Raw genomic sequence first — 27,634 nt, forward strand, 5'->3', positions numbered from 1 at the left:
GAAACAGCTAAGTAATATGTATTAATCTTTCCTACAGTTGTTTGGGATCTAGTTGAGAGGTTTGGGTTTTCTTCCACTCTTAGTGAGACATTCACGAATTTTAGTGTCGGAAATTTACCCAGGAAGACAATGTATAAAAGATATAGAAGTTAAAGTCAGGAGGCCACTGTTAGTAAGAAAAACAACAAATTAATAACATTCCATTTTGAGGAGACAAGTAAAACCTGTTGGCTTGTTTTAACCCTTCATAAACCAGCAACAGCTCTCCATCCTCATTCAACTCATGGCAGTCCATGGCAGATGATCTTCCATGCAAAAGGAACAACAATGCAAAACAGGAAGGGATACAGGGCGGTAATGAGATGACGATGGTCAACAGGAGCACATGGTATTCAACATGTTATTAAATCACTAGGACTGCCTTTATTAATTACAGATGACTTCAAGACATTACCACAGAAATTATTTTTGGTTAATATTCTTTTTTTTTAATGAGTAATATGTAACATCACATGTAAAGGTGGAGAATTTAAAACAAAATAATCAAGGATCCAGGGCTACTTTTCCTGCAAAATAATAAATGACTCAGGAGGTGAGAAAGACATCTGTTTTTAACATTCTGTTCAGCTAGCAGAGTGATCTTATGTCACACATTATGTTAGAGACTAACCACAACAGTCATATACATATAGAATGAAAATTTAAGCTATTGTCTTCATGTGGCAATCTTTATAATTCACTTCAAAATAAAGTTTTAAGTCTTCTGGGTAGGAATTTGTTTTAGCTTGATAAAATCTAGTTTTGTATTTTTAAAATTGCTTTTAAAAGTTCTTATAGGAGTAACTGATAAATATGTCCAAAGTTCCCAGCTTTTATGACACAACTTAAAAAAAAATTTGTGTGTCAAAAATTAATTTTAAGACCCGGGGAAAGTGCTTTTTTACTAGAAAAGTCACACATTTTATTAAAAGAATGTATAATTAACAAAACTGATGAAACTGATTAGAGTATATAAAAATAATATTTTGAGTGTTTGCCAAGTATCAGACACTGTTTTACATCCTTCCACAGGCATTATTTCATTTAGTTCCCCTAGTAACAATATATATCATTTGCCATATTGCAGAAGAAGACACCAAAGTTTAGAAGTTAGATACCTGGCAGGTACTATCTGACTACAGAGCCCAGGATCTTACTCCTCTTACTAGACTTTTGTTGTTGATACCATGTTTACATAAAACGAATTTCATAGATTGCTCTTTTACTTTCCATTTACCATCTTTCCCTGGAGAGTTGGTCTATTTGCATGGTCTCGACTGTATTATTACATGCCGATGACTTCAATATTTACATCTCAGCCCACACGTCTCTCCTGTTCCAGATCTATATTTTCAATCTCTGAATGAAGTTCTCTTCTTGGATGTCTTCCTACTTCCTTAAATATTTGTAAATCTATTGATTATTTCCTGTACTTCCCTACATCCCAGACCCAGCGTCGTGAAGTGGCATCTCTGTACAACAGATGCTGCGGAGTTGCTCTTCATGACCCCTCTCCCCGATCACACATCCAGTAAACTGCAAGGCTGCTCACCTCATCTTCTTAAGTATCTTTCTCAGTGTCCCACTTCTTTCAATCCCAATGGCTACCAACTAAGTCAAAGTCACTATAACCAGTCATTCAATTATGGGAGTAACCTCTTAACTGGTCTTTATGATTTTAATCTTGTTCCATTACAGTCTATGCTCTAACATAAAAGCAAAGGCTAGCTTTCCAATCTCATCATACCATTCTCCTATTAAAAATCTTTCAACAGCTTCCACTGTCATTGGAGGGAAGTCCAAATTCTCTTGGCTATCTCCCCAACACTCTACAAACTCTGTGAAGGGAAGGACTGCATTTACCTTGCTTAATGCTCTATTGCCAGTATTTGGTGCATGGTCTGGGATGAAACAGGTATACAATATATATCTGGTGACTGAATAGCTGAGTAGATGGATGAACAATTTAATATAGCTCTTTTTACATTAACACATTCTCAGCTATAAGGTATGCTTACAACTTACATTCATAAATTAAAATTTAAGTTTAACCAAATACTTCAATAAGCATTCTCTACTCTTGTCCATAAAAGAAGGTAGTAAATACCTTATATCTTGCATGGCAGTATTTTTTAGTCTGTGAAGTATTTCTGTATACCAATTCTGATATTATGCATCAGGAGATCTAGATGTACACTGATAATCTCTGTTATCATCACTGGCCAAGTTCTTTTAAGTATGTAGTCTTTTAAGTTCAGAGTTTAATAGCATGAAGGTTCTTTGGGAAGCAGGAGTGGCAGAAAGGCTGAGGAATGTCAGAAATGAGCAGTGATAATCTTAGCTACAGGGAAAGCTTTGGGGAAAGTTCAGTCATTTAGTGTCTGTGCAAATCTGCACTCTCAGCCCACCCAAGACTCTTAAGACTGAGCTAAGTGCCATCCACAACTTCATTCATGTTTAGAGTAAATGAGATAAAAACCAGTGTTAGGATTTTCTCAGAACACCTTAGGAAACATGACAAAAACTTGGTCTCAAATATCAAGGTCACATCCTGGGAAGTCATGGTACCCTTCGAGAATTATACGGCCAACATGGATGTGATTCAGCTATTTCATCACTTCTCTTTACATTAAATTTCAATTACTGAAAGCTGCAGCTGCCCCTACAAACCTTCACAAATAACCATCCTGAATAACAAATGGAAGTGACTACCCAAGAAAGTCCATGCTACAGAGTAAGCAATTGATTTTCTTTCTCAAGGCTAAGGCCGTAAAAACACAGAAATATACTCCCTTGATGTAAAGAACATTTTCCTTTCAATTTCTTATCAGTAATGCTACTGTCTTATAAATGTGATTTTAACTGGGAATATATTGGAAACGTTGGATCTCTTTTGAAGGTCAGCTGATGTCTAACAAAACAATGCAAAAACATTTGTACTCACTGTACAAGAGGCTGGCTTGAAGACTAAAGATCAACATGATTAAACCAAAATGAATAAAGAAAGATCAACTTACCTGTTGGTTTCTTTCAAACCAATATATGCTTGTGCTATTTCACCTTTATCTTTCATTTTTTGTACATCTTCTAAAAGTATTGTGGAATCTGTCATTGTGTTCTAAAGGGGAAAAGACATTTCCACATTAAGTGTTAACTCAAAAGCTGTGGACCACATGTAACATTTTTCTTTCCAACAGAATAGGGGGTTTATGTGTTCCACAACACACCTGCCCCACCAGAGATCTACGCTAGCCCCAGGGTGACTACAGAGAGTGGGGCACAGGCAGTCAAGAGAACGAGGCACCTCTCGAGGCACTTCTGTCCCTCTCTTGAGAATCCCTAACACTCTACTACAAAGATGGTGTGATTCCAGAGAAAACAAAATCACTGATGGGCCATGTGTGTTTTATGCTGTGTGAAATACATACATAAATATCAGTGTTCTTGCCTGGTTACTATTCTAATGCTGTATATATACTTTTAAATATACTTATTTCTATCTGTCTGTCTATCCATCCATCTATCCATCCAGCATATATAGCTTTAAAACAATAACTAGGCAAGAACACCAAGAAAGTATTCAATGGAATGTACAAAGCTGTTCTTTCTTTTACTTCTGGACTGATTATAACAAAACAAATGCCCTAAGAAATATGAAAAGTTTGACACAAAACTCATTTTTCCGTTAAAAACTCAGTACAAAAAAAAAGTGGTGTTTAGATTATATGTTTCAGCAAAACTAAAGTTTTTTCTCACATCTTTAGAGAGATATAAATGGGAAGAATATAGCTCCTTGGAAATATCTACCATCTGCTGTTATTTAATATTTTTTACTCTGTTATGGTATAGGAATAGTATATAAGCTTTTGAAATAAACATCTAGCAGGTCAGAATAACGAATGATTTTGTATAGAAAGGACTTTTCTGCTAACATTTTTACTTCCTTTTTTTTTTCTTTTTTGGTCTAATCTGTTTGACAACCAATATAATTTCAAAATTTTGCTTCTACTCCAGCCACTCTCTATCCCTCCTAAACCAGGGCAAAAATAGACAATAAGAACAACTGTTCTAATAGTCTCTAAAGCATAACACCCTTTAGAATCCATGGGCCCACTCTATTTGTCTAAATAGTATATGCCTAATCCTTTAGTCAATGCTTGCTCTAAACCCAGGTCTCACAGTAAAGTGGAGATAATAGAATACACTTCAAATATTGTGATCTTAGAGACCAAGATAACTTTAATGCCAACAAGAGGCCCATAAATACTTGCTATTGAATTCCAGTATTTATTTTAAAAAAAAATCTTACTTATATGCTAATGCTGTCCTTTTGTGAGTTTACAAATTCATACTTAAAATATGATAAAGGCTATAAAGAATTTATATTCTACTGAACTTTAAAAATCTTTCACATAAACACTACATATAGCATTTAAAAAGTATTTTAGCTATGTTTTATAAATATTTTACTATACATTTGATAGGAAATTTCTTTTTTTCTCTTTTATTAAGGCATAAAATCTTTCTGTTCTTAAAAAGCCATACTCAGATTTTTTTTTCAATTTGCCGGTGCTGCATGGCTTGTGGGCTCTTAGTTGCCCAACCATGGATTGAACCCATGCCCCCGGCAGCTTGGAAGCATGGAGTCCTAACAACTAGACTGCCAGGGAATTCCTCACACTCAGAATTTTAGTGTTAAGAAATAACTCAAAGAACCAATTTCTATATTAAATAATGCTACATGTATTCTCTGACATCTGAGAACCTATATGATGTGGTTTTGAACTTGTAGTAAATTAGGTAACCTGATCTAGTGAGCCAGTCCAAAGGAAAGATGGTATAAAGTAGCCAGTCCTTCCCTCCTCTGTTCTACCTCAGCTAAGAAACAGGTAAGTATGGGATCAGACTCAGACTACCAGCAACCATGAAGTTCCTTACTCACTGCTCAAAGAGTTTCTGCCAAGACAGGAACCAGAAGTTCTGAAAGGGCTGCGCCTTGTAGGAAAATTCCACCCTTCCCAAGAAGGGGATGCTCAGCTCCTCAGGCTCCTCCTCACCCTTGGCTAACAAACCCACAGCTGGCAGAAGTGAGAGCTTGTGCTTCTGAGTTAAGGGCTTTCCTCCCTGCTTGTGGGGGCCCACCATTACCACCACTGAGGGTCACAGAGCTGACTATGAGTTCAAAAGTCATGGAGGCCTCTCTGTGATCCAGACAAGAACCTATGACATCCATAATTTTACCACTGACTTCTCAAATAGGAAGAGGTCAAACAAGAAATTAATTTGTAAATACCAAAGTAGATTTGGTGGCCAGAAAGGATCAGCTGTGTATATTGGGGGATACTTATTAAAAAATCAGAATTACCTTGTCATCCTGAAAAATCACAAGTCAGCAAGCAAGAAAAACAAATGGAAAAAAAAAACAAACTCTTAGTTCCATAAATAAATTCCATCAATGAGTCCCCATCAAAACAGAAAAAAGCTAACTGTGAAAACAACCATGACTGGTTTCTCCTAAAACCAACTCTATATATAAATTAGTATCCATGGAACTGGCATGTGGTGGACATTAACATATATTTATGGAATGGCAACTCTTAATTCTCAGTTGAATTCTTTTTGAGTTGTTTTGATTTTTCTAATTGTACAGTATTTGTGAGGATGTGAGAAAACAAGCCTTCTGCTCATGTATTGGGGTGAAATTCTTATCTTAGGTTTGTGAGAGTTTCCGTAATGCCTTGACAGCAGGTCATGCATTAGTCCAAGTGAAGCCTCCCAGAATACTTTCAGAGGTAGAGCAGGTAAACTAGATGTGGCTGGGCTCTATCATCCCCTGGCTCATGGGATGTCACTGCCTGCAAAGGAGCTGTGAAATGTCTCTTGACTAGAAACGGAGTGGGACAAACAACCCTGGGATGGAAAGGTCTCAGTCAGTGTCCTGTGCGTTTTTCGTGTGAGAGAACAAGCTGATGCTGTCTGTGGGCTGAGAACCTGGAGAGCAGGGACCTTGGTTAGATAGGTCCAGCCCAACAGGGGCTGGAGAGAAGTCGTCACGTGGAATATGTGAGGCAGGTAGGTGAGAGTGTGTGATACCAGAACTACATGCTCTTGTGAGCTGAGCTGTGTTTATGTTCCTTGGCTCATTTTTCTTTCCATTAACTTTTACTGAAGTTTTTGGTTATTATAGAATATCAGATTGCCACAGGAAACCAGGCAAAGGGATCCTCATTTTGGACGCTACTCCAGCTAGCATGCAGAGGGAGGCTGGTTTCTCAGAGGCTCAGTCCTCTGTGTGAGTTGTTATCAAGTACGTCATGTGCCAGGTCTGGTATCTTAACCACGTGCAGAACTACCATTTCTAAGAGAAGTGCTCTTGAACCTTCTAGGCATCCCATTCATTATATACTATAGCCTTCTAAAAATTGAGTTGTATTGATATACAATATTATATTAATTTCATTTATGCAACAAAGTGAGTAGATATTTTTATACACTACAAAATGATCATGATCATTAAAATGTCTAATTACCATCTGTCACCAGAGTTATTACAGTACTATTGACTATATTCCTTATGCTATAAATTACTTCCTGGTGGCTTAGAGGTTAAAGCGTCTGCCTGGAATGTGGGAGACCTGGGTTCAATCCCTGGATTGGGAAGATCCCCTGGAGAAGGAAATGGCAACCCACTCCAGTACTCTTGCCTGGAGAATCCCATGGAGGGAGGAGCCTGGTAGGCTACAGCCCATGGGGTCGCAAAGAGTCGGACACGACTGAGCGACTTCACCTCATCTCACCATAAATTACATCCCTATGACTTATTTATAACTGGAGGATTGTACCTCTTGACTGCCTTCACTGATTTTACCCAACACCCTACATGCCTCCTACCCTGCAATCACTGGTTTGTTCTATGAATCTGCTTCTGTCTTTAGGTTTCATGTGTAATGATACTGTATGGCATATACTGGTCTCTGTCTGACTTACAGTCACTTTTCACATGACATGTCACGCAGCTGGGATACTTGATTGCCTAATTCTTGGTAACACTTTGCTGCATGAACATGGGCAAGGAGGAACGCAGGCCACGTTTTATGATGATTACTCGAATTCTCTCTGGTATCAAATGACAAAAAGCCCACTTCTCACCAACACACAGCAGTGGTGGATCTGAAGTTACCTGAGGGCAGGGAAGGACTTCAAAGAACCATCTATATCTCCATCCTAGGTCCCTTCTGTGGAATCACTAAATATAGCCCCTTCCATCTGGGCCCACTCCCACATTAAACAGAATTCCCTGAGGTCAGCAGAAATCATCTCCATGTCACTTCTCTTCACTGATCTCATGTATAATCTTTACATGTGTTATCTTCCCAGTTAAACAGGCTATTTTCAACAAATAATTTAAAATTGTATTTAATGGCTTCCCACAGCAAGGTAATTTATGGATTTTTGTACTTAATTGTATTTCTGATCAAAATTTATCGTGGTCAGATTACTATAAAAATATTCATTTTAAAAGCCCTTTCTTAATGAATGAGAGGTGAAACTTTGAGAAGCAGTTGGGATTTCACTTGCTTCTTGCTCAGTCTAATTGGTGTTTGCAACAGTTTTTAAACAATGTTGAGTTTCTTTTTTTCAAATGATATCCTCAATTAGACTAAATACACTTACGTTTCTGTCACATAAATTGGAGGGAAAGAACAGGAAGAGGCCAGTCCCCAGCACCCACCTTCGCCACTTGCTCATGCTCACCTTGGGTTGGATGGCTTCCTTCTGGCTCACCAGCTGAGACCTCAGGATGAGGACTTCCTCCTTGCGGACATCGAGCTCCTCACTCACAGAGGTCAGCTGCTCCATGAGGACACGGTAGGCTGGCGCGCCTGGGGCAGTCACCTCAGGGGCACTTTTCTCACTGAGGGCCTTTCGTAACTCATTTAGCTCATTTTTCAGTTTTTTGTTTTCTGACTCTAGTTCTTGACGCTGTAGGATGAGACAAAGAATGGTTCATCGCCGTCTTCCTCAGCTTTACATAGGATTACTTACCTTTCCCCAGGAGAGCAGAAGAATTCTGCTGGAAAAGACCGCCAGAGCCACCCTAGGGAATGGCTCCCCTGGGAACTCAGCTCTGCAATTCAGAAAGTCAACATCAAGTGGAACTGAGCAAGATGAGTGATAGTTTGCTTCATCAACGCAGGTTTTAGAATCTGCCCAGGTGTGTTCACAGGCCTAGAGAGAATGCTAAGTCCTCAGGTATGAGTTTGGATAAGTACTAAGAAGCTCAGGTTTTCTTTATGTGTAAATATAAGAGCAAGTATGAGGGCCCAACTGTCAGGTTACTTCTAATGAATGGTTCAGATGAGCAGATCCCTGAAATGGTGAGTAGCATCCTCTTATCTCCTTTGTAAAGCAGACGAGAAAAACCACTGAAATTTTAGGCTTCTAATCTCTAATTAAGAAATTATATGACATTTAAGCTAATACAATTCTCTATAATGCTTCAATAACAACAAACAATATATTTTTGAAACTTTATCCTGTGTGACAGTCTTGTGAAGGTGCTGGCAGAAACCTTGAGAAGTGGAAGGAGAGGATGGGCCACCTCCTCCTTCATCCATCCAGATGGACACACACATCCTTCACCATCTCCATACTATCACATATCACCAGCCATCCTCACGTCACCAGTTAGCGCTGCCCTCGGCACGCTCTGCTCAAACAATGGCAACAGGAACCCAGAATAGAGTTCTGATGCTAAACTCTGTTTACTGACACTAAAATACAAAGATCATAGGATACTGGGTGGGAAATAGTGAAGCAGACAGGCATTAAAAGTACCATGCTGATTTATTTAGCAGATGGTGCTAAGATTTTACAATAATGAAAGTGAGACCCTTCCATACAAACATAAAACATTTTATTGTTTCTTCCAGAGAAGCAATTTTAGGTTTGTAGTACCAAATTAGACCTTTTAATATGTCATACTAAGACTATCTGAAGACAGTTTTTTTTTCTGGTTTAAGAATTTATAATCTTTTCTTTCATGGATTAGTTCATTCTTAGGCTATAGTTTTTCCAGTGGTTATGTATGGATGTGAGAGTTGGACTGTGAAGAAAGCTGAGTGCCAAAGTATTGATGCTTTTGAACTGTGGTGTTGGAGAAGACTCTTGAGAGTCCCTTGGACTGCAAGGAGATCCAACCAGTCCATCCTAAAGGAGATCAGCCCTGGGTGTTCTTTGGAGGGAATGATGCTAAAGCTGAAGCTCCAGTACTTTGGCCACCTCATGTGAAGAGTTGACTCATTGGAAAAGACTCTGATGCTGGGAGGGACTGGGGGCAGGAGGAAAAGGGGATGACAGAGGATGAGATGGCTGGATGGCATCACCAACTCGAAGGACGTAAGTTTGAGTGAACTCCGGGAGTTGGTGATGGACAGGGAGGCCTGGCGTGCTGCAATTCATGGGGTCGCAAAGAGTCGGACACGACTGAGCGACTGAACTGAACTGATGTGTAAATGAATGCTCCTTCCTATCTTCAGTATCCCACCAAAGTAATCAGATTCATATTTCTGTTTCTGCAACAGAAAACATATGAATGTCTCTACTTCAACACCTAAGCTCTGATGCCATGTTTCCCAAACTTTAACGTGCATCAGAATCACCTAGAGGGTGGAGGGCTTTAGATTTGATGTGACGCCCACAGATTCGCTTTTCCATCAAGTTTCCAGGTGATGTTGACACAGATGGCCCAGGAACCACATTTCAAGAAACACTGTGCTAACACTTTGGAACTCTGTGATCCGGGCTTCATTTTTACATGAGAATGTCTCTCTTTGTCCACTTTTTTGTGAAAGGCAGGCAGAAGCAGAAGATCTGGAGATGAGATTCCTATCCCTGTTCCTTTGGCCTGTCCCAACCCATCCCATCTGATTCCTGTCTTGCATAACCCATATCATGATTTGGTTTTCTAGGCAAAGAGTATAAAAGACAAAGGAGAATAATGGAGATGACCCTTTGCTGCCACCCTTTTCTTTTTCCACAAACATAAAAATGTACTACCCCAGTAGTACTTTCACTGGGGAAGCAAAATATTTAATTATAATTTAGAAAGGGAAAGGTCCTGCAGGGGATTTTAAAAGTAAATATCATATTTTGGGGGTGAAAATTAGTTTTCAAGCAAGTTGTGATGGAAACGTAGCATGTTTCCTGTTGTTTGGTGATCTGGATTCAAGATCAGACTTTACCAACTAATAGTAAGTCTCTTCACTCTTCCAAGGCCTCAGTTAATTGATCTTATAAAGGAAATAAAAAATTATCTCAGAAGTGTGACAATGACTAAAGAAGGTAAGGTGAAGGAAAAACATTTCAAATTGTAAGGTAAATATAAGGTATTATCAGTCAAGTGTTTAGAATCGCTCTTACTGTCTTCAGGGGAAGGAGCTGAACAAGGCATTGTGGGTTTGGGTGGGTAGAGGACAGGCACTCTCCACACCAAGATGCTGTACGGCCTGGAGAGGAGGCACGTGTCAGCGGCTCTGGACTGTGGGAAGTAGCAATCTACACAGAACAGGGGCCTCTAAATGTGCATAGATTATGTTCTAAATCACAGAATTAGGAAATAATTTATCAGGACTAGACTTGCATAATATTACTAAAAACAAACCAAAAAAAATTCATGATCATTTAGAGAGACCTCAGGAGTTCTCAAGTATATATAAATGCCTACTGTTAAATATTTTGTGGCTTTTCTAATTTTCAGTTTTGTTTGGTTATAATTACGAACATTATTGCGATTTTCCAGCTATTTAAAACCACAATTTTCAAAAGCAGAAAAAAAGTTTAAAAACTGGCATAATTAGAAAATATCGAGAATAATAAATTTAAGGCTAATAAATTAATTAATAGCCCAGGGAACTTTCGGAGCTGGGGGTGACTTGACAGCTGACAATCTGATAGCTCAGACTTCTAGGGGCTCAAGATTTTGATTCTGGAAAGCAAAGGAAGGAGCCAGGTGGTGCACAGCCAGCTCGGAATCAAGCAATGGGACAGTCTCCCCTCTGGGCTTCATCTCTGTGTTACCCAAGATGCTCTGCATTTTAGGAACTAATGTTCCTAACCAGTGCCTTTTCCTGCATTCGTGTGCTCTAGAACACACAGTGGCAACTTATCTCCATCTAGTGAGACTCTGCCTTGAACCACTAAGAAGATATAGTTCTCCACCTCCATCCCCTTCCCTCCAACTATTCTTTAAAATATGTTGGTATATGTTTCTTCTCTGTAAACAAATATCTGTCTTTCTCTACAAACACATAGTTTCAGTGGGATCTGATGGTTAGAGCATGGGGTTTGGAGTCAGAGACACCAACATTCAAAGTCGGCTCCTGTCAGTTTCTAGTGGGGTTATCTTAGGAAGTTACTTATACTTCTTAGTGTTGATTTCTTCATCTATAAAATGGGAATTAAAATGCTTACTTGCAGGATTGTTGTTAAAAATTAAGGCTGATGTATTTTAAAACAATGAAGATAATGACAGCAGCTAACATGTCTTTACTATGTGCTTAGCACTATTCTACATAGTTTACATGAATTACTTCATATAATCCTCATGAAAGTCCTATAAGACAAATATTATCATTATTCCCACTGTATAGATGAGAAAACTGAGGCACAGAAAGGATTATTTGCATACCGCCATATAGTGGTGGATCTAGCGTTTGAACCCAGGCAGTCTGACACTAGGGTCCATGTCCTTTACTACTTTCTACAGCCTCCAAAGGCAGCTACTGCTTAGGCTGAAATCTAGCTTATGTGAAAGAGAATTTTAAACAGATAACAACACAAGGCTAGAAATAATGCCTGAAAAGAGCTTAAGCTAGGGCCTCAGGTACCATTAAGGATGTACTCTGAGAGAAAGAGGCTCTGAATGAGTTTCTTGCCAAAACAAGATATTCAAAGTCTTGACCAGACACTCCCCATTACCTTGAGTGACTCATATTCCAGTTCTGCACCTCTAATCTGTGGTCTTTCTTCTTCCTAGGGAAAAACATAAAGTTAAGAACTTTATAAATAAGTAGTTATATTTTAATTGTTAATTTTTACTCAGAATATTACCTAGCTCTGCATAAAACAGTAAGGAGAGTTCAGTCCTCACTTGAAGGAAATCCTACTTGATTAAAGTACTTCTGGCCTGAGTTACCTTTAAAGAAGAGCCCACAGAACCCAGTTTGCCATGGCCCTAGGCTGGGAGAGCACTGCTCACCTTTGCCTTGCTGCGGAGCACCTGCTCCTCCTTGCGGTCCAGCTCATCCTGCATCACCTGCTTCTCCTGCTCCAGCTCTGTGACCCGCTTCTGGAGCTTGAGGAACAATGACATGTCCAGAGGCACTTTCTTCTCACTTGGCTCCTAAACTCCAGAAATTATAAGATGGTCAAGATGATTCATAAGATGTAAGACCTGATGAGAAAATGATGAGCAGCTAGATAGAAAAATAGGCAAACTTATAGGAAAAATATAAATGGGCAAAGAGTATATGAAGAGCACATCCAACCAGCTAATAAATGGAGAAGTACAAATTAAACAACAGTGAGGTACCACTTTCCCTCATCATATTGACAAAGACTAACAGTGTCTTACATGATGTTGGTGGAAGTGTAAGTAGGCCCTTTAGAAGAGAAAGTGAGCTGCATTCATTAAAATCTAAATCTGTATATCCATTAAACTAGCAATCTATGTTTAAGAATTAATTCTACAAAAATACTTACACAAGTACACAATAATATCAATACAAAAGATGTTCACTGTAGTATTTTTGTAATCATAAAACCTGAAAAGACTCCAAATACTGGTCAATAGGAGACCTACTTAAATAAATTCTGGTATAATCAAACTATGAAATATTTACAGCTGTTAAAAAGAATGAAGTAGATCTACACAAGTAGATAAATATGTTCTAGATAAAAGTACTAAGTGAAATATACAGCTTGCAGGATAGTATCTATATTGTGATCTAATTTTTCTTAAAAAAAAAAATACACGTGACTTTTAAATATGCCAAGCCCATGGCATACAAAAATCTAGAAGGCCATCAGGGTTATCTTAGAGAATGGGAGGTACTGTGGGAAAGTTTCATTTTCAGTTTCATACATTGCTATATTTGAATTGTGTACAATAAGCATGTACTACTTTTGTAATTAGGAAAAATGATTTTTGAAAAGGTGAAATGCTAGTATAAATATATTGAGGTCATACAGACAGAAAACAAAAAAATCAAAACATATATAGCCCTTAATAAACTAAAAGATAACCTAGTAGCATTTAAAAGTATGTCAACTTGTTCCAAAACAGAATCACAGCAAGAACTATCAGGATAAATAAAGATACACTAATTCAAGCTAAGCAAAAGGAACTAATTAACCATCATGGAAATTCTGAGAATGTCATAATTGTTTTACCTCATTTACTTTGTGTTTGAATTTTTAATGAGTTAAGAGAAATAGATTTAAGGGCCTAGATCTGATAGATAGAGTGCCTGATGAACTATGGAATGAGGTTCGTGACATTGTACAAGATACAGGGATCAAGACCATCCCCATGGAAAAGAAATGCAAAAAAGCAAAATGGCTGTCTGGGGAGGCCTTACAAATAGCTGTGAAAAGGAGAGAGGCAAAAAGCAAAGGAGAAAAGGAAAGATACAAGCATCTGAATGCAGAGTTCCAAAGAATAGCAAGAAGAGATAAGAAAGCCTTCTTCAGCGATCAATGCAAAGAAATAGAGGAAAACAACAGAATGGGAAAGACTAGAGATCTCTTCAAGAAAATTAGAGATACCAAGGGAACATTTCATGCAAAGATGGGCTCGATAAAGGACAGAAATGGTATGGACCTAACAGAAGCAGAAGATATTAAGAAGAGGTGGCAAGAATACACAGAAGAACTGTACAAAAAAGATCTTCACGACCCAGATAATCATGATATTGTGATCACTCATCTAGAGCCAGACATCCTGGAATGTGAAGTCAAGTGGGCCTTAGAAAGCATCACTACAAACAAAGCTAGTGGAGGTGATGGAATTCCAGTTGAGCTACTTCAAATCCTGAAAGATGATGCTGTGAAAGTGCTGCACTCAATATGCCAGCAAATTTGGAAAACTCAGCAGTGGCCACAGGACTGGAAAAGGGCAGTTTTCATTCCAATCCCAAAGAAAGGCAATGCCAAAGAATGCTCAAACTACCGCACAATTCCACTCATCTCACATGCTAGTAAAGTAATGCTCAAAATTCTCCAAGTCAGGCTTCAGCAATATATGAACCGTGAACTTCCTGATGTTCAAGCTGGTTTTAGAAAAGGCAGAGGAAGCAGAGATCAAATTGCCAACATCTGCTGGATCACCGAAAAAGGAAGAGAGTTCCAGAAAAACATCTATTTCTGCTTTATTGACTATGCCAAAGCTTTTGACTGTGTGGATCACAAGAAACTGTGGAAAGTTCTGAAAGAGATGGGAATACCAGACCACCTGACCTGCCTCTTGGGAAATCTGTATGCAGGTCAGGAAGCAACAGTTAGAACTGGACATGGAACAACAGACTGGTTCCAAATAGCAAAGGGTGTACGTCAAGGCTGTATATTGTCACCCTGCTTATTTAACTTATATGCAGAGTACATCATGAGAAATGCTGGACTGGATGAAACACAAGCTGGAATCAAGACTGCCGGGAGAAATATCAATAACCTCAGATATGCAGATGACACCACCCTTATGGCAGAAAGTGAAGAGGAGCTAAAAAGCCTCTTGATGAAAGTGAAAGAGGAGAGTGAAAAAGTTGGCTTAAAGCTCAACATTCAGAAAATGAAGATCATGGCATCTGGTCCCATCACTTCATGGGAAATAGATGGGGAAACAGTGGAAACAGTGTCAGACTTTATTTTTTTGGGCTCCAAAATCACCGCAGATGGTGACTGCAGCCATGAAATTAAAAGATGCTTACTCCTTGGAAGAAAAGTTATGACCAACCTAGATAGCATATTCAAAAGCAGAGACATTACTTTGCCAACTAAGGTCTGTCTAGTCAAGGCAATGGTTTTTCCTGTGGTCATGTATGGATGTGAGAGTTGGACTGTGAAGAAGGCTGAGCGCCGAAGAATTGATGCTTTTGAACTGTGGTGTTGGAGAAGACTCTTGAGAGTCCCTTGGACTGCAAGGAGATCCAAAGTCCATTCTGAAGGAGATCAGCCCTGGGATTTCTTTGGAGGGAATGATGCTGAAGCTGAAACTCCAGTACTTTGGCCACCTCATGCGAAGAGTTGACTCATTGGAAAAGACTGATGCTGGGAGGGATTGGGGGCAGTAGGAGAAGGGGATGACAGAGGATGGGATGGCTGGATGGCATCACGGACTCGATGGACATGAGTCTGGGTGAGCTCTGGGAGATGGTGATGGACAGGGAGGCCTGGCGTGCTGCAATTCATGGGGTCACAAAGAGTCGGACACGACTGAGCGACTGAACTGAACTGAACTGAAGAGAAAGAATTGTATCATTAGACTCAATGGAGAGGATAAAGAGTCTCTTTTTGTCAGAGAGAAAAAGAATGGTAACAACAATTTATTTATTTAATTAAATGATCAAAGTATAATTATTAATTATAATAAATATAAATAATGGTTATAATTAATAATAATTAATAAGCATAATTATCTATCTTTCCTGTCTCCAGGGGATTTTCTCAACCCAGGGACTGAACCCAGATCTCCCACATTGCAGGTGGATTCTTTACCAACTGAGCTACAAGGGAAGCCCTCTTAACTGATCAGCAAATCTTATATTTCCAAATGTCAATTTAAAAATAAAAGGTTTTTCTTGATATAAAAGCTAAATAAGTTTTCATAGAAAATTTAGGAAATAAGAAAAGTACAAGAATGAGAACTGTAAGTATAACCTCATATCCAGAGAAAACTCATAATTTTTGTCCAATCTTTTTTCTATAAATTTAAAGAAGAGGAAAAACATTTCATCATAATTTTGTACCATCTTAAAAACTTGGCATTTATTATAAATGTTTTCCAAATTTATATATGATATTGAAAGCATTATTTTTGATGGCTGTATTAAAATGTATACCCATCATTTGCTTCATCATCATGTTACAGATGAGCACTGAAGTTATTTCTAACTTTTGTATTGAAATATACTAAAATAAACATCCCAGTACATAAATGAAAGTGAAAGTGAAGTCACTCAGTCGTGTCCAACTCTTTGCGACCCCATGGACTGTAGCCCACCAGGCTCCTCCGTCCATGGGATTCTCCAGGCAAGAATACTGGAGTGGGTTGCCATTTCCTTCTCCAGGGGATCTTCCTGACCCAGGGATCGAACCCAGGTCTCCTGCATTACAGGCAGATGCTTTAACTCTGAGCTACCAGGGAAGCCCCAAGGACAGTACATAAATATCTAAACATTAATGTTTTAAAGTCTATTAGGTCTGTTTATACTTCCATCAGTAACCACCACCTTGCCTGGAGCAGCAATGGCTGTTATATCATTAAAAAAAAATTGGCTCAATTGACATACCAATAGTGGTATTTCATTATTGTTTTAACTTATATTTCTTTGCCATTTAATGAGGTTGAATAATTTTTATATTCATTAGCTATCTTTGATCATTTGTGAATTCCTAGTAGTGCCAAGTTCAGCATCATTCTAGTTCTTAAAAAAGCAAACACCTAAGAAGAATCAACTAAACCAAGAAGTGGGGCACTTATAGGCTATCAGCGTCATTTATCTACAAGCTAGTTAGACCTGGACTTTTTCTTACTGTCCATTTTATCATACTCAGAGTAAGAAAAAGTCTGGGTATATAGTCTGTCCTGACTTAGTAGAATAGAGATAACATATTCCCTGAACATAAAATCACTACAGAATTTCATTCATATAAATACTTATTTCTATACACCCCACAAATACTGATATTTTAGCTTATTTATAATATAAACATTCCATCTTATGTATTTTAATGTTTGTTCATATTATTAATGATGTACATATATGTGCAAAGTTGCTTCAGTCGTGTCCCACTCTTTGAGACACTATGGTCTGTAGCCCACCTGACTCTTCTGTCCATGGGGATTCTCCAGGCAAGAATGATGGAGTGGCTTGCCATTCCCTCCCTTCCAGGGGATCTTTCCAACCCAGGGATTGAACCTGTGTCTCTTGTGGCTCCTGTCTCTTGTGGCTCCTGTCTCTTGTGCACTGCAGGAGGATTCTTTACTGAATCACTGGGGAAGCCCATTAATGATGTATACATCCCTGAAAATTTTAATTACTTAATCCTTTTTTCATACTATAACTGAAGCCTTCATCCTATGAGTGAATATAATATTTCATTCACTGTACTTAAAACGTCATCATTTGGGAATAATTCCTCTCCAGCCTTGAATGGTCATTTTTGTTGAAAAGGAATCCTTTTATTAAAATAGGGTAGGATAATTCTTTAGATACCAGCTAATATTACACAAAAAATTAACTAATTGGTATAGATAAGAACAAAATTTTATGGATAGGAACACTAGACAAGTGCAAAACTGTTTGAGACATAATGATTAGGAACTAAGAGTGCTCCAAATGGTGCCCATTCTTATCTCTAATGACATGTATAATCGAAGAGATATTGTCCTCCTCATACCACATGAGCAAGGAGGATGACTGGACCATCTAGCTCAGGAAGGTGTCTAGGGTTTTGTTTTTGCTTTCTTTCCTTTGTAAAGACTTTGTCATCTAGGGCTTTTCCAAGAAAGTGAAGCTTTAAAAACTAATCTAAAAAATAACAACAATCTCTCATTAGAGGAAAATCAGGAAAATAACAGAATTTCTTCACAAATTTAGCATGATAGGCCTGGCAGTCATCCTGGAATTATTGCTAACAGTAGCTGAGAAAGTTACAGTGACGCTTTCCCTGGATTTGACAAGTGTGAGGAAGCTTGAGAGCAGAAGCAGAACTGAGATGATTAGTCAAAGGTTACTAAGAAAGGTGCATGACACAGCAGGGAAAGCAATGGTTCCCAAAACTGTTACATGGTCTTTGCAACCCCAGACCACAAAGATACCAGAAGTGTGGGCGGGCTACAAGGCAAGCGGAGCTAGCTGGTGAGTTCTCCACAGAGAAACAGCAGTGGAGGTGCCACTGTGACTTGTGAACAGCAAATCACACGTCTGTGATTTGTGACTAAAGAGACATTAATCCTTTATTTTTACATTAAATTTTGCTATTAATACATGACTGAGGTCAGAATTCTGTGTTTCAAAACAATCTATTTTAATTTAAAAAATCAATTTATAAGCAAGAGTGATCCCATTATTGCCCTCGGCCCCTGGATTCTAAAGCAGTTACTTGGGAACACTACATATACGAGTTGAAAGGTTTCCTTTAGTTTGTTCAGAGGTGATTTGTAAACCTGGCCATTATAGAGGAAGCAGCAGGAAGAAACGCAAACCTGAAGGTCGTAAGTGACTTGAAGAGCAAAGTGGCAGCCACAGCCTTAGACTGCCATGTCTCCTGCCCAGCTTCCCTTGGTGATCAGTCCCTCTTTTTCTATTATCAGTTGTACAGATTCCCATCTTTCTGATCCTGGCCACACCCAGTCTGTTTATTATACTGGGTGTGAAGCCTGTTTATTAGGGCAAAAACCTTTATTTATTGAACACTTATTATGTATCTAACACTGTTGCAAGTGTGTAAAAATTAACTCACTTAATCTTCAAAACATCACTATAAAGTAAGATAATAATAGCAGTGCCACTTTATAGAGGAGGAAACTGAAATGCAGAGAGACTGAAGCTAAGGTTATGGACTCAGTCCTAAGGAGGAGAGTTATTGCAGTCTGCCGCATGATGAAGACAGCACTAACCAAAGCCAGCCACATCTCAGATGCACGCACTCAGTCACAAGCAACAAGCATGACTAGTTCAGTCAATACCCTGCCTCGTTACCGAGAGGAGACTTCCTGTGTATGACCCACTGCTGGTGGTCAATGCACGTGACAGACAGTATCAATACCCCAAGATCTGCTGGTGGTTTCTGAAGCACAACTCATACTTCATTTTTCAAAAAAGATGAAAACTGTACCAAATCCCACTGTTCAATTCAGTTCAGTTTAGTCACTTGACATAAAACAAGTGAGAATGAGAAATGAAAAAGGTTACCTCTCCCCTCAAATCTGTAAGAATTTGGAGAAAACATCTTTATATCCACTAAAGGCTCAGAAGCTGTAATTTTAAAATCTTCAAAGTCTAACTCTGGGGTAATCTCCAAAGATGGCTACCAACGATCACCCAACAAAAATAACTTTCTTTCCATTAAGAGATGGAGTCCATTTCTCCCCTTGAATCTGGGCTGGCCTCATACTTTGCTTTGACCATAAAATGTGGCAGAACCAGCTGCCATGCCAGTTCTGGGTCTGGCCCTAACAGCCTGACATCTTTTGCCCTTGCATTCCTAGAACCCACTCACTGCATTATTGAAGAGAGAAGCAACATGGAGAGACCCAAGGAGGAGACCTTCTCACTCCAGCTGAATGCAGGGAGATACTTCAACCCACACCATAAGGGACAGAAGTACCACCCAGTCAAAACCCAAAGAACTGTGAGCAATAATAAACTGCTGTAGTTTGAAACCACTAAAGTCAGGGATGGTTTGTTGCACAACAGATAACTTGAACAACCTCTGCTATTACATACTGGCCGTACTGCTGTATCAATGTCCCCAGACTAATGTTATCTGTTTGTGTGTAGGTAGAAAGGGGACTGGAGAACTGTAGTGTAGAACCCCTGAGTGGGAGGAGGTGAAGTGTGCAGCTCGGAACAGACAAGCCTCAGTTAGAATACTGGCTCTGCCACTTACAAGCTGTGACCTTGGACCAGTTACTTGGCCCCCTTGTATGTATGAGTCCAACTATATCACATTCCAACTATGTGACAATTTCTTTAAAATGAGCAGAATGAGATGGAGAAACTTTTCATTCCCAAGTAGAACTAAGAAAGGAAAGAATCATTCAATTTTTTTCAGCTGTTCTGCCAGAAGCAATCTATTTCTGACTTGGCCATTTTCTCAGAATATGAGACAAAAATAGAAAATAATGTGCCTGAATTACCCATTACAGAAACTAATATCATATTTGAAGAAGATATGAGAATTGGTTTGGGAACAATCTAACTTAAAGTCACTGTACTCTTGGAGTTACAGTAATATGTCATTTTGATTTCAAACCATGTAATACAAAACACTAAGACAGATTCATAAGCTGTTTTCCATGCATTTTTGTAGAAGAGAATTACATTGGTACAAACTGTCACCAAACAGGCAGCAATTTTGCTAAACTCTAGGGCATTGGTATTTATATTATAATATTCTAGGATAAAAGCTTACTTTTTAAAAAATGACCTCAGTCTAAAATAAATTCATGATAGGCTATACTTTTTACACACAGAACATGTTAAGGTATAAAAGGGAATTACAAAAGGGAAAATCTGGTCCTCAAAATCACATTAAAAATTTAAATATCGATTGACAAGAATATGTAATAGGTATGTATATACATAGCTAATTAAGCACCTTCAAGTTATTATAAAGAATATAAAACAAATGTTACATTTATGAACAAATGGGATCCTCCCTGCAATGGAAATGTTCTCTGTTAATAACAGGATGGGCATATCTTACTTTTATTGATAGGTGTCTAAAATATACCTCTGTCCTTGATGGAATATCTTCAGTTTCTGCAATTTCAGAGCTAAAGGTGTATTCAGACTCATTGCTGCTGTGGGTAGAGTCTGTTCTCTTGTGTCCAGGCTTAGGCACATTCTGCAACACAAATAAGCAGCTACAGTTAACACAACGTAATTAAATAATTGAACTTGGCATAGTTAAGCATCCACCTTAACTTGGTTCTAATCTTCATGACCTAATGCTCTCATACCCAAACAATCTATTCCATGTTGTCTTAACAAACTCTTACAAGGGGTCACCTCCTGAGCTCCTCAAAGACACAGAAAGATGAACCAGGAGGGTGTGAAGAGTGCAGTCGCAAAACTAAACACTCAAATAAAAATCATCTCTGATTATCGGCAGATCACCTCTTAAAGCTGTGAGTGGCTAGTCGCACTAGGGGAGGCATAAGTATGATGACTTTCATATTATAATCAAACAAAATCTCCCCAAAGTCCACAGGATATACTCAGTGACAGCATAATCATTTTACTGCACCATATTAATAGGTCACAGGAGGGGGGTTTTCACAAAGGCAACTACAACTTCTGTCAGTTTTATGCAGGCAACTGAAGCTCTGGAGTCAGCAGTGGCAAGGATGAGTGAGCAGAACAGGAAGCTGCTCTGGGAAGATCCCTGGGTTATTAATTCAGGGAGTCCAAGTGATAGTTTCATGACATGTGGTAACTAATGAACTAGTATTCAGCAAGCCTTTGGGGAATAGAAAAATTAGGTATTTGCAGTCCCTTCCTTTCTGGAGAAGTGGTTAAAGAATGACTTGAAGGAAGAGGAAATAAAAAGGTGGGGTTTGGGCCCCTTGCTCTGAGGGTGCCCCCTGCAGAAGAGGTGGAGGTTCAGTGGCCTGGATCTTTTAGGGTTACAAATCCTGAGAGCTTCAGAAAAGCCTCTGAAAGCTTTGTGATCTGTCCAATTTCCTTTACTCCTTCCAAGGTGCAGGAAAAGAGCCAGAAGCCACAAAGAGCTTTTTGCCTCGTTCCTTCCAACATCCAGGCTTATACAAAGCAGACCCATCTGTGCGACCACAGGGAAACAAGCCCTCAGGAGTAGTTGGGTGTCTCAAGCCAGACCACTTTGTATGTTCTATGTTTATTAGTAATTTTGGCCTGCAATTTTCTTTGTGTGTGTGTGTGTGATTTCTCTGTCTGATTTTGGTATTAGTGTGATGCTGCACACAAGGAGTTTGGAAGCTTTCCGGAATAGATCGAGAAGCATAGGCCTGCAATTTTCTGTGTGTGTGTGTGTGTGTATGATTTCTTTGTCTGATTCTGGTATCAGTGTGATGCCTCATAGAATGAGTTTGGAAGTTTTCTGGAATAGATTGAGAAGCAAAGGTGTTAACTTTTCTTTAAATGTTTGACAGAATTCACCTGTGAAGCCATCTGGCCTTGGACTTTTGTTGGAAGTGTTTGAACTGCTGATTCAATTTCATTACTGATATTTGACCTGTTCATATTTTCTGTTTCTTCCTGATTCAGCATTGGGAGATTGTATGTTTCTAGGAATTTATCTATTTCTTCTAGATTGCTCATTTTTTTGGCACATAGAGAAGACTCTTGAGAGTCCCTTGGACTGCAAGGAGGTCCAACCAGCCCATCCTACAGGAGATCAGTCCTGGGTGTTCATTGGAAGGACTGATGCTAAAGCTGAAACTCCAATACTTTGGCCACCTCATGCGAAGAGTTGACTCATTGGAAAAGACCCTGATGCTGGGAGGGATTGGGGGCAGGAGGAGCAGGGGACGACAGAGGATGAGATGGCTGGATGGCATCACCGACTTGATGGACATGAGTTTGAATGAACTCCAGGAGTTGGTGATGGACAGGGAGGCCTGGCGTGCTGCGATTCATGGGGTCGCAAAGAGTCAGACACGACTGAGCGACTGAACTGAACTGAACTGAATTGTCTAGTAGCCTCTTATATTTCTGTGGTATAACTACTCTTTCACTTCTGATTTTATTATCTGGGCTCTCTTTTTGTCTTGATGATTATGGCTAATAGTTTGTCAATTTTGTTTCTCTTCTCACAGGACCAGCTCTTTAGTTTTGTGCATCTTTTTAACTGGTTCTTAGTTTCTATTTCCTTTCCACTCTAATCTTTTTTTTTTCTCCTACCAATGTTGAATTTTGTTTGGTCTTCTTTTTCGACAATACTTCCTTTAGGTATAAGGCTAGACTGCTTATTTATTTGCCATTAAAATTCCCTTCTTGAACTGTTTTTGTCGCATTCCACAGATGTTAATCATTGTGTTTCCACTTTCGTTTATCTCCAGGTATTTTCAAAATTTCCTCTTTGGTTTCTTCAGTGACCCATTGGTTGTTTAATAGTGTATACTGAGCTCCATGTATTTGTTTTTTCAGGTTTTTTTCTTGTAGTTGATTTCTATTCTCATAGCACTGTGGTGGAAGAAGATGATTGATATGATCTCAATCTTCCGGATGATCTGTCCTTTGATGTAAGTGGGGTGTTAAAGTCCCTTAGTATTATTGCGTTACTGTCAATCTCTCCCTTTACATTTGTTAATATTTTCTGTATGTATTCAGATGCACCTATGATGGGTGAACATATATTTACCACTATTATATCCTCTTGTTGGACTGATCCTTTTGTTATTATGTAATGTCCTTTTTTGTCTCTTGTTACAGTCTTTGTCTTAGTCTATTTCGTCTGACTCTTGCCATCCCAGCTGTCTTTTCATTTCCATGGAATATCTTTTTTCCATTCTCTCCCTTTTAGTCTGTGTGTGTCTTTATAACTGAAGTGACTCTCTCACAGGTGTGTGTGTGTGTGTGTGTGTGTGTGTCTTTATGTCTTGTTTCCATTATCCATTCTGCCACTCTATGTCTTTTGATTATAGCAGTTAGTCTAATACACTGAAAGTAATTATTGATAGGTATGTACGTATTGCCATTTTGTTAGCTGTTTTCTGGTTGGTATAGCTCCTTTTGGTTCCTTTCTTTCTTCCCTTGTGATTTGATGACTATCTTTACTATTATATTTAGATTATTCTCTTTTTATATGTGTGTATATCTATAATATGTTTGTGGTTACGACAAGGATCATATAAGCAATAATAAAGGAGGTTCAATCATTTGCATATACATACACACACATATATAATTATTTAAATATGATCTCAAGTTCAAAACTTTATAACAACCATGCATTTTTAGTTCCTCTTCCACTATTAGTGTTTTTGTCATCATATTTTACATCTTTTTGTTTCGTGTATCCTTTAATCTTCTACCTATTTTGTTAAGGTTCCTTTTTTATATCTTTAGTTGCATGAAATAATTTCTGCTAGTCTTCAGTTCACTCATTCAGTAGTGTCCAAGTCTTTGCAACCCCATGGACTGCAGCACACCAGGCTTTCCCATCTATCACCAACTCTCAGAGCTTGCTCAAACTCATGTCCATTGAATTGGTGATACCAACCAACCATCTCATTCTTTGTCATCTCCTTCTCCTCCTACCTTCAATCTTTCCCAGCATCAGGGTCTTTTCTAATGAGTCAGTTCTTCACTTCAGGTAGCCAAAGTATTGGAGCTTCAGCATCAGTCCTTCCAATAAATATTCAGGACTGATTTCCTTTAGGATTGACTGGTTTGATCGCCTTGCAGTCCAAGGGACTCTCAAGAGTCTTCTCCAACACCACAGTTCAAAAGCATCAATTCTTTGGTGCTCAGCTTACTTTATGAAACTCTAACATCCATACATGACTACTGGAAAAACCATAGCTTTGACTAGACAGACCTTTGTATACAAAGTAATGTTTCTGCTTTTTAATATGCTGTCTAGGTTTGTCATAACTTTTCTCCCAAGGAACAAGAATTTTTTAATTTCATGGTTGCAGTCACCATCTGCAGTGATTTGGGGGCCCAAGAAAGTAAAGTCTGTCACTGTTTCCATTGTTTCCCCATCTATTTGCCATGAAATGATGGGACCAGGTGTCATGATCTCAGTTTTTTGAATTTGAGTTTTAAACCAGCTTTTTCACTGTCCTCTTTCACTTTCATCAAGAGGCTCTTTAGTTCTTTGCTTTCTGACATAAAGGTGGTGTCATCTGCGTGTCTGAGGTTATTGATATTTCTCCTGGCAATCTTGATTCTAGCTTGTGCTTCACCCAGCCTAGGATTTTGCATGATGTACTCTACATAGAAATTAAATAAGTGGGGTGACAATATACAGCCGTGACATACTCCTTTCCTAATTTAATACCAGTCTGTTGTTCCATGTCCAGTTCTAACTGTTGCTTCTTGACTGGCATATAGATTTCTCAGGAGGCAGGTCAGATGGTCTGGTATTCCTATCTCTTGAACAGTTTTCCACAGTTGGTTGTGATCCACACAAAGTTTTTAGTGTAGTCAATGAAGCAGAAGTAGATGCTTCTCTGGAATTCTCTTGCTTTTTCTATGATCCAACAGATGTTGGCAACTTGATCTCTGGTTCCCCTGTCTTTTCTAAATCCAGCTTGAACATCTGGAAATTCTCAGTTCAGGTGCTGGTGAAGTCTAGATTGGAGAATTTTAAGCATTACTTTGCTAGCATGTGAGATGAATGTAATTATCTGGTAGTTTGAACAGTCTCTGGCATTTGCCTGTCTTTGGGATTGGACAGAAAACTGACCTTTTCCAGTCCTATGGCCACTGCTGAGTTTTCCAAATTTGCTGGAATATAGAGAGCAGCAGTTTAACAGTTAACACTGCTAGTCTTCAGGTCATTCTTATACACAATTGTTCTGAAAATAGTTATAATTTTGGTATGCCTGTGGGAAGAGTTGAGCACAGGGTCTTCCTCTTCTGCCATCTTGACCACACCCATCCAAATTATCTTGTGTTTATAGCAAATATTTCAGGGCATTTCTGGCCATTTGTGCCATTCAGTTCAGTTCAGTTGCTCAGTCGTGTTCGACTCTTTGAGACCCCATGAATTGCAGCACGCCAGGCCTCCCTGTCCATCACCAACTCAAGGAGTTCACTCAAACTCATGTCCATTGAGTCAGTGATGCCATCCAGCCATCTCATCCTCTGTCATCCCCTTCTCCTCCTGACCCCAATCCCTCCTAGCATCAGAGCCTTTTCCAATGAGTCAGCTCATCACATCAGGTGGCCAAAGTATTGGAGTTTCAGCTTTAGCATCAGTCCTTCCAAAGAACACCCAGGACTGATCTCCTGCAGAATGGACTGGTTGGACCTCCTTTCAGTCCAAGGGACTCTCAAGAGTCTTCTCCAACACCACAGTTCTAATGCATCAATTCTTCAGCACTCAGCTTTCTTCACAGTCCAACTCTCACATCCATACATGACCACTGGAAAAACCATAGCCTTGACTAGACAGACCTTTGTTGGCAAAATAATGTGTCAGCTATTAGGTTACATTTAAGGCTGATAGTTGCAGGAACAAGAGTGTCAGGGAACTCTGTTTCCTGATATCAGATAAGTAGACCAGGGATGGTGTGTAGCACTATCAAAAGTACAAAAAGTACTCGTCCAGATGCAGAAGAGTCCATGAAATAGGTAAGACAATTTATTACAAATAGCAGATGAATTTTCTTTGTTTAGGAATATGCCTTTGAAATTACAAAAACTACTGAGAAAATACTTGACCTTATAAATATTTGCTTTATAAGCAAATTTTACATTGTCATTCAGTACATAAACAAAGTCCAGCAATAGTGACTTATAGTCTAGTCTTCAAAGTGTTTGAGTTTATAAAACTGTTTATGAATACAGTGATGTGATTCCTGGGATTTTCTTTAAGACAATCCAATCCATTGGATGGAGTGTGATATAGGTTAGAATGGGAGATAGAAACGTGATGACTATTTTGGAATTGAGTGATGAGTACATGGAGTACATGGGGGTTTATGCTACTATCTGTCTAGTTTTGCACACATTTGAAGTGAAGTGAAGTGAAGTGAAGTCACTCAGTCGTGTCCGACTCTTTGTGACCCCGTGTACTGCAGCCTGCCAGGCTTCTCTGTCCATGGGATTCTCCAGGCAAGAATACTGGAGTGGGTTGCCATTTCCCTTCTCCAGGGGATCTTCCCAACCCAGGGATCGAACGCAGGTCTTCTGCATTGCAGGCAGACGCTTTATCCTCTGAGCCACCAGGGAAATTTTTTATAAAAAATGGGCAAAAGTATTTGACTCACCACCATCAAAGTCATCTCTTCCTTGAGGTCATCATAGCGTTCTTCCAAGCGACTAAACTCATTCAGAAGGTTCTGATATCTCAGCCTTTCATCATTAAGATCGAGTTCCAGTTGTTTTGTTTCTTCTACTAACTTCTTCTCCATAGTCTCTGAAAGAAGAGAGAGAGAAAAACATACCAAAGACAGCTTCACAAAATGTAAGAAGAAAAACATGGGCACTGCCTTACAGTCTTTGGGAGGGGTTCTACTTTTAGCAGCACTATGACCTATGAAGAGTATCTTAGTGGAGGCAGGGAAAGAGAAAATATCATGACCAAAGACTAAAATAATTTATTAATAACAACAATCATCTATCATGTTCTTCCATGAACAGAACTAGTTTATTCATTGGTTATAGCACATTCTTGATAGCTTCCTCTAATCAGCGTTTAGTAACTAGAATATACTTTTTTATTCCAATAGTATTCTGTTTCAGGCTACTCATAAAATTCTTTTGTTGAAAAAGTTAGAGACATTCCTCAGGCCTCTAGGGGGACAGTGACTTCTCAGAGGACCTAGCTGTCCTGCTCTCCAGAGTCTCTCTACTCATCTCAGCCCCTGGCTTTGGTCTTACAATTTCCCAGTACTGCGAAGGCCCTTGTCCTGTCACTCCTTCCATTCTATTCAGGT

The 27,634-nt window shown here is 39.0% G+C and overlaps 1 protein-coding gene across 4 annotated transcripts in view; it reads right to left on the reverse strand.

Moving 5' to 3' along the window:
- The window catches only part of MYO5A (myosin VA), a 198,681-nt gene that overhangs the window by 28,488 nt on the left and 142,559 nt on the right, over positions 1 to 27,634 (reverse strand). For 2 of the 4 annotated variants that reach the window (XM_040226542.1, XM_040226541.1), the window contains exons 24-30: positions 26,966 to 27,114; positions 20,776 to 20,889; positions 12,299 to 12,442; positions 12,019 to 12,072; positions 7,795 to 8,022; positions 3,057 to 3,157; positions 225 to 305 (exon numbers count right to left, since the gene is read on the reverse strand). In XM_040226542.1, coding sequence (XP_040082476.1) covers positions 225 to 305; positions 3,057 to 3,157; positions 7,795 to 8,022; positions 12,019 to 12,072; positions 12,299 to 12,442; positions 20,776 to 20,889; positions 26,966 to 27,114 — 871 coding nt within the window. Of the gene's footprint in view, positions 1 to 224; positions 306 to 3,056; positions 3,158 to 5,404; positions 5,414 to 7,794; positions 8,023 to 12,018; positions 12,073 to 12,298; positions 12,443 to 20,775; positions 20,890 to 26,965; positions 27,115 to 27,634 lie in introns of all 4 variants that reach the window. The other 2 variants (XM_040226540.1, XM_040226543.1) reach the window with 2 other exon arrangements.

The sequence above is a fragment of the Oryx dammah genome, unplaced genomic scaffold, assembly GCF_014754425.2.
Source record: "Oryx dammah isolate SB20612 unplaced genomic scaffold, SCBI_Odam_1.1 HiC_scaffold_26, whole genome shotgun sequence".
In the NCBI taxonomy this organism is placed as follows: domain Eukaryota; kingdom Metazoa; phylum Chordata; class Mammalia; order Artiodactyla; family Bovidae; genus Oryx; species Oryx dammah.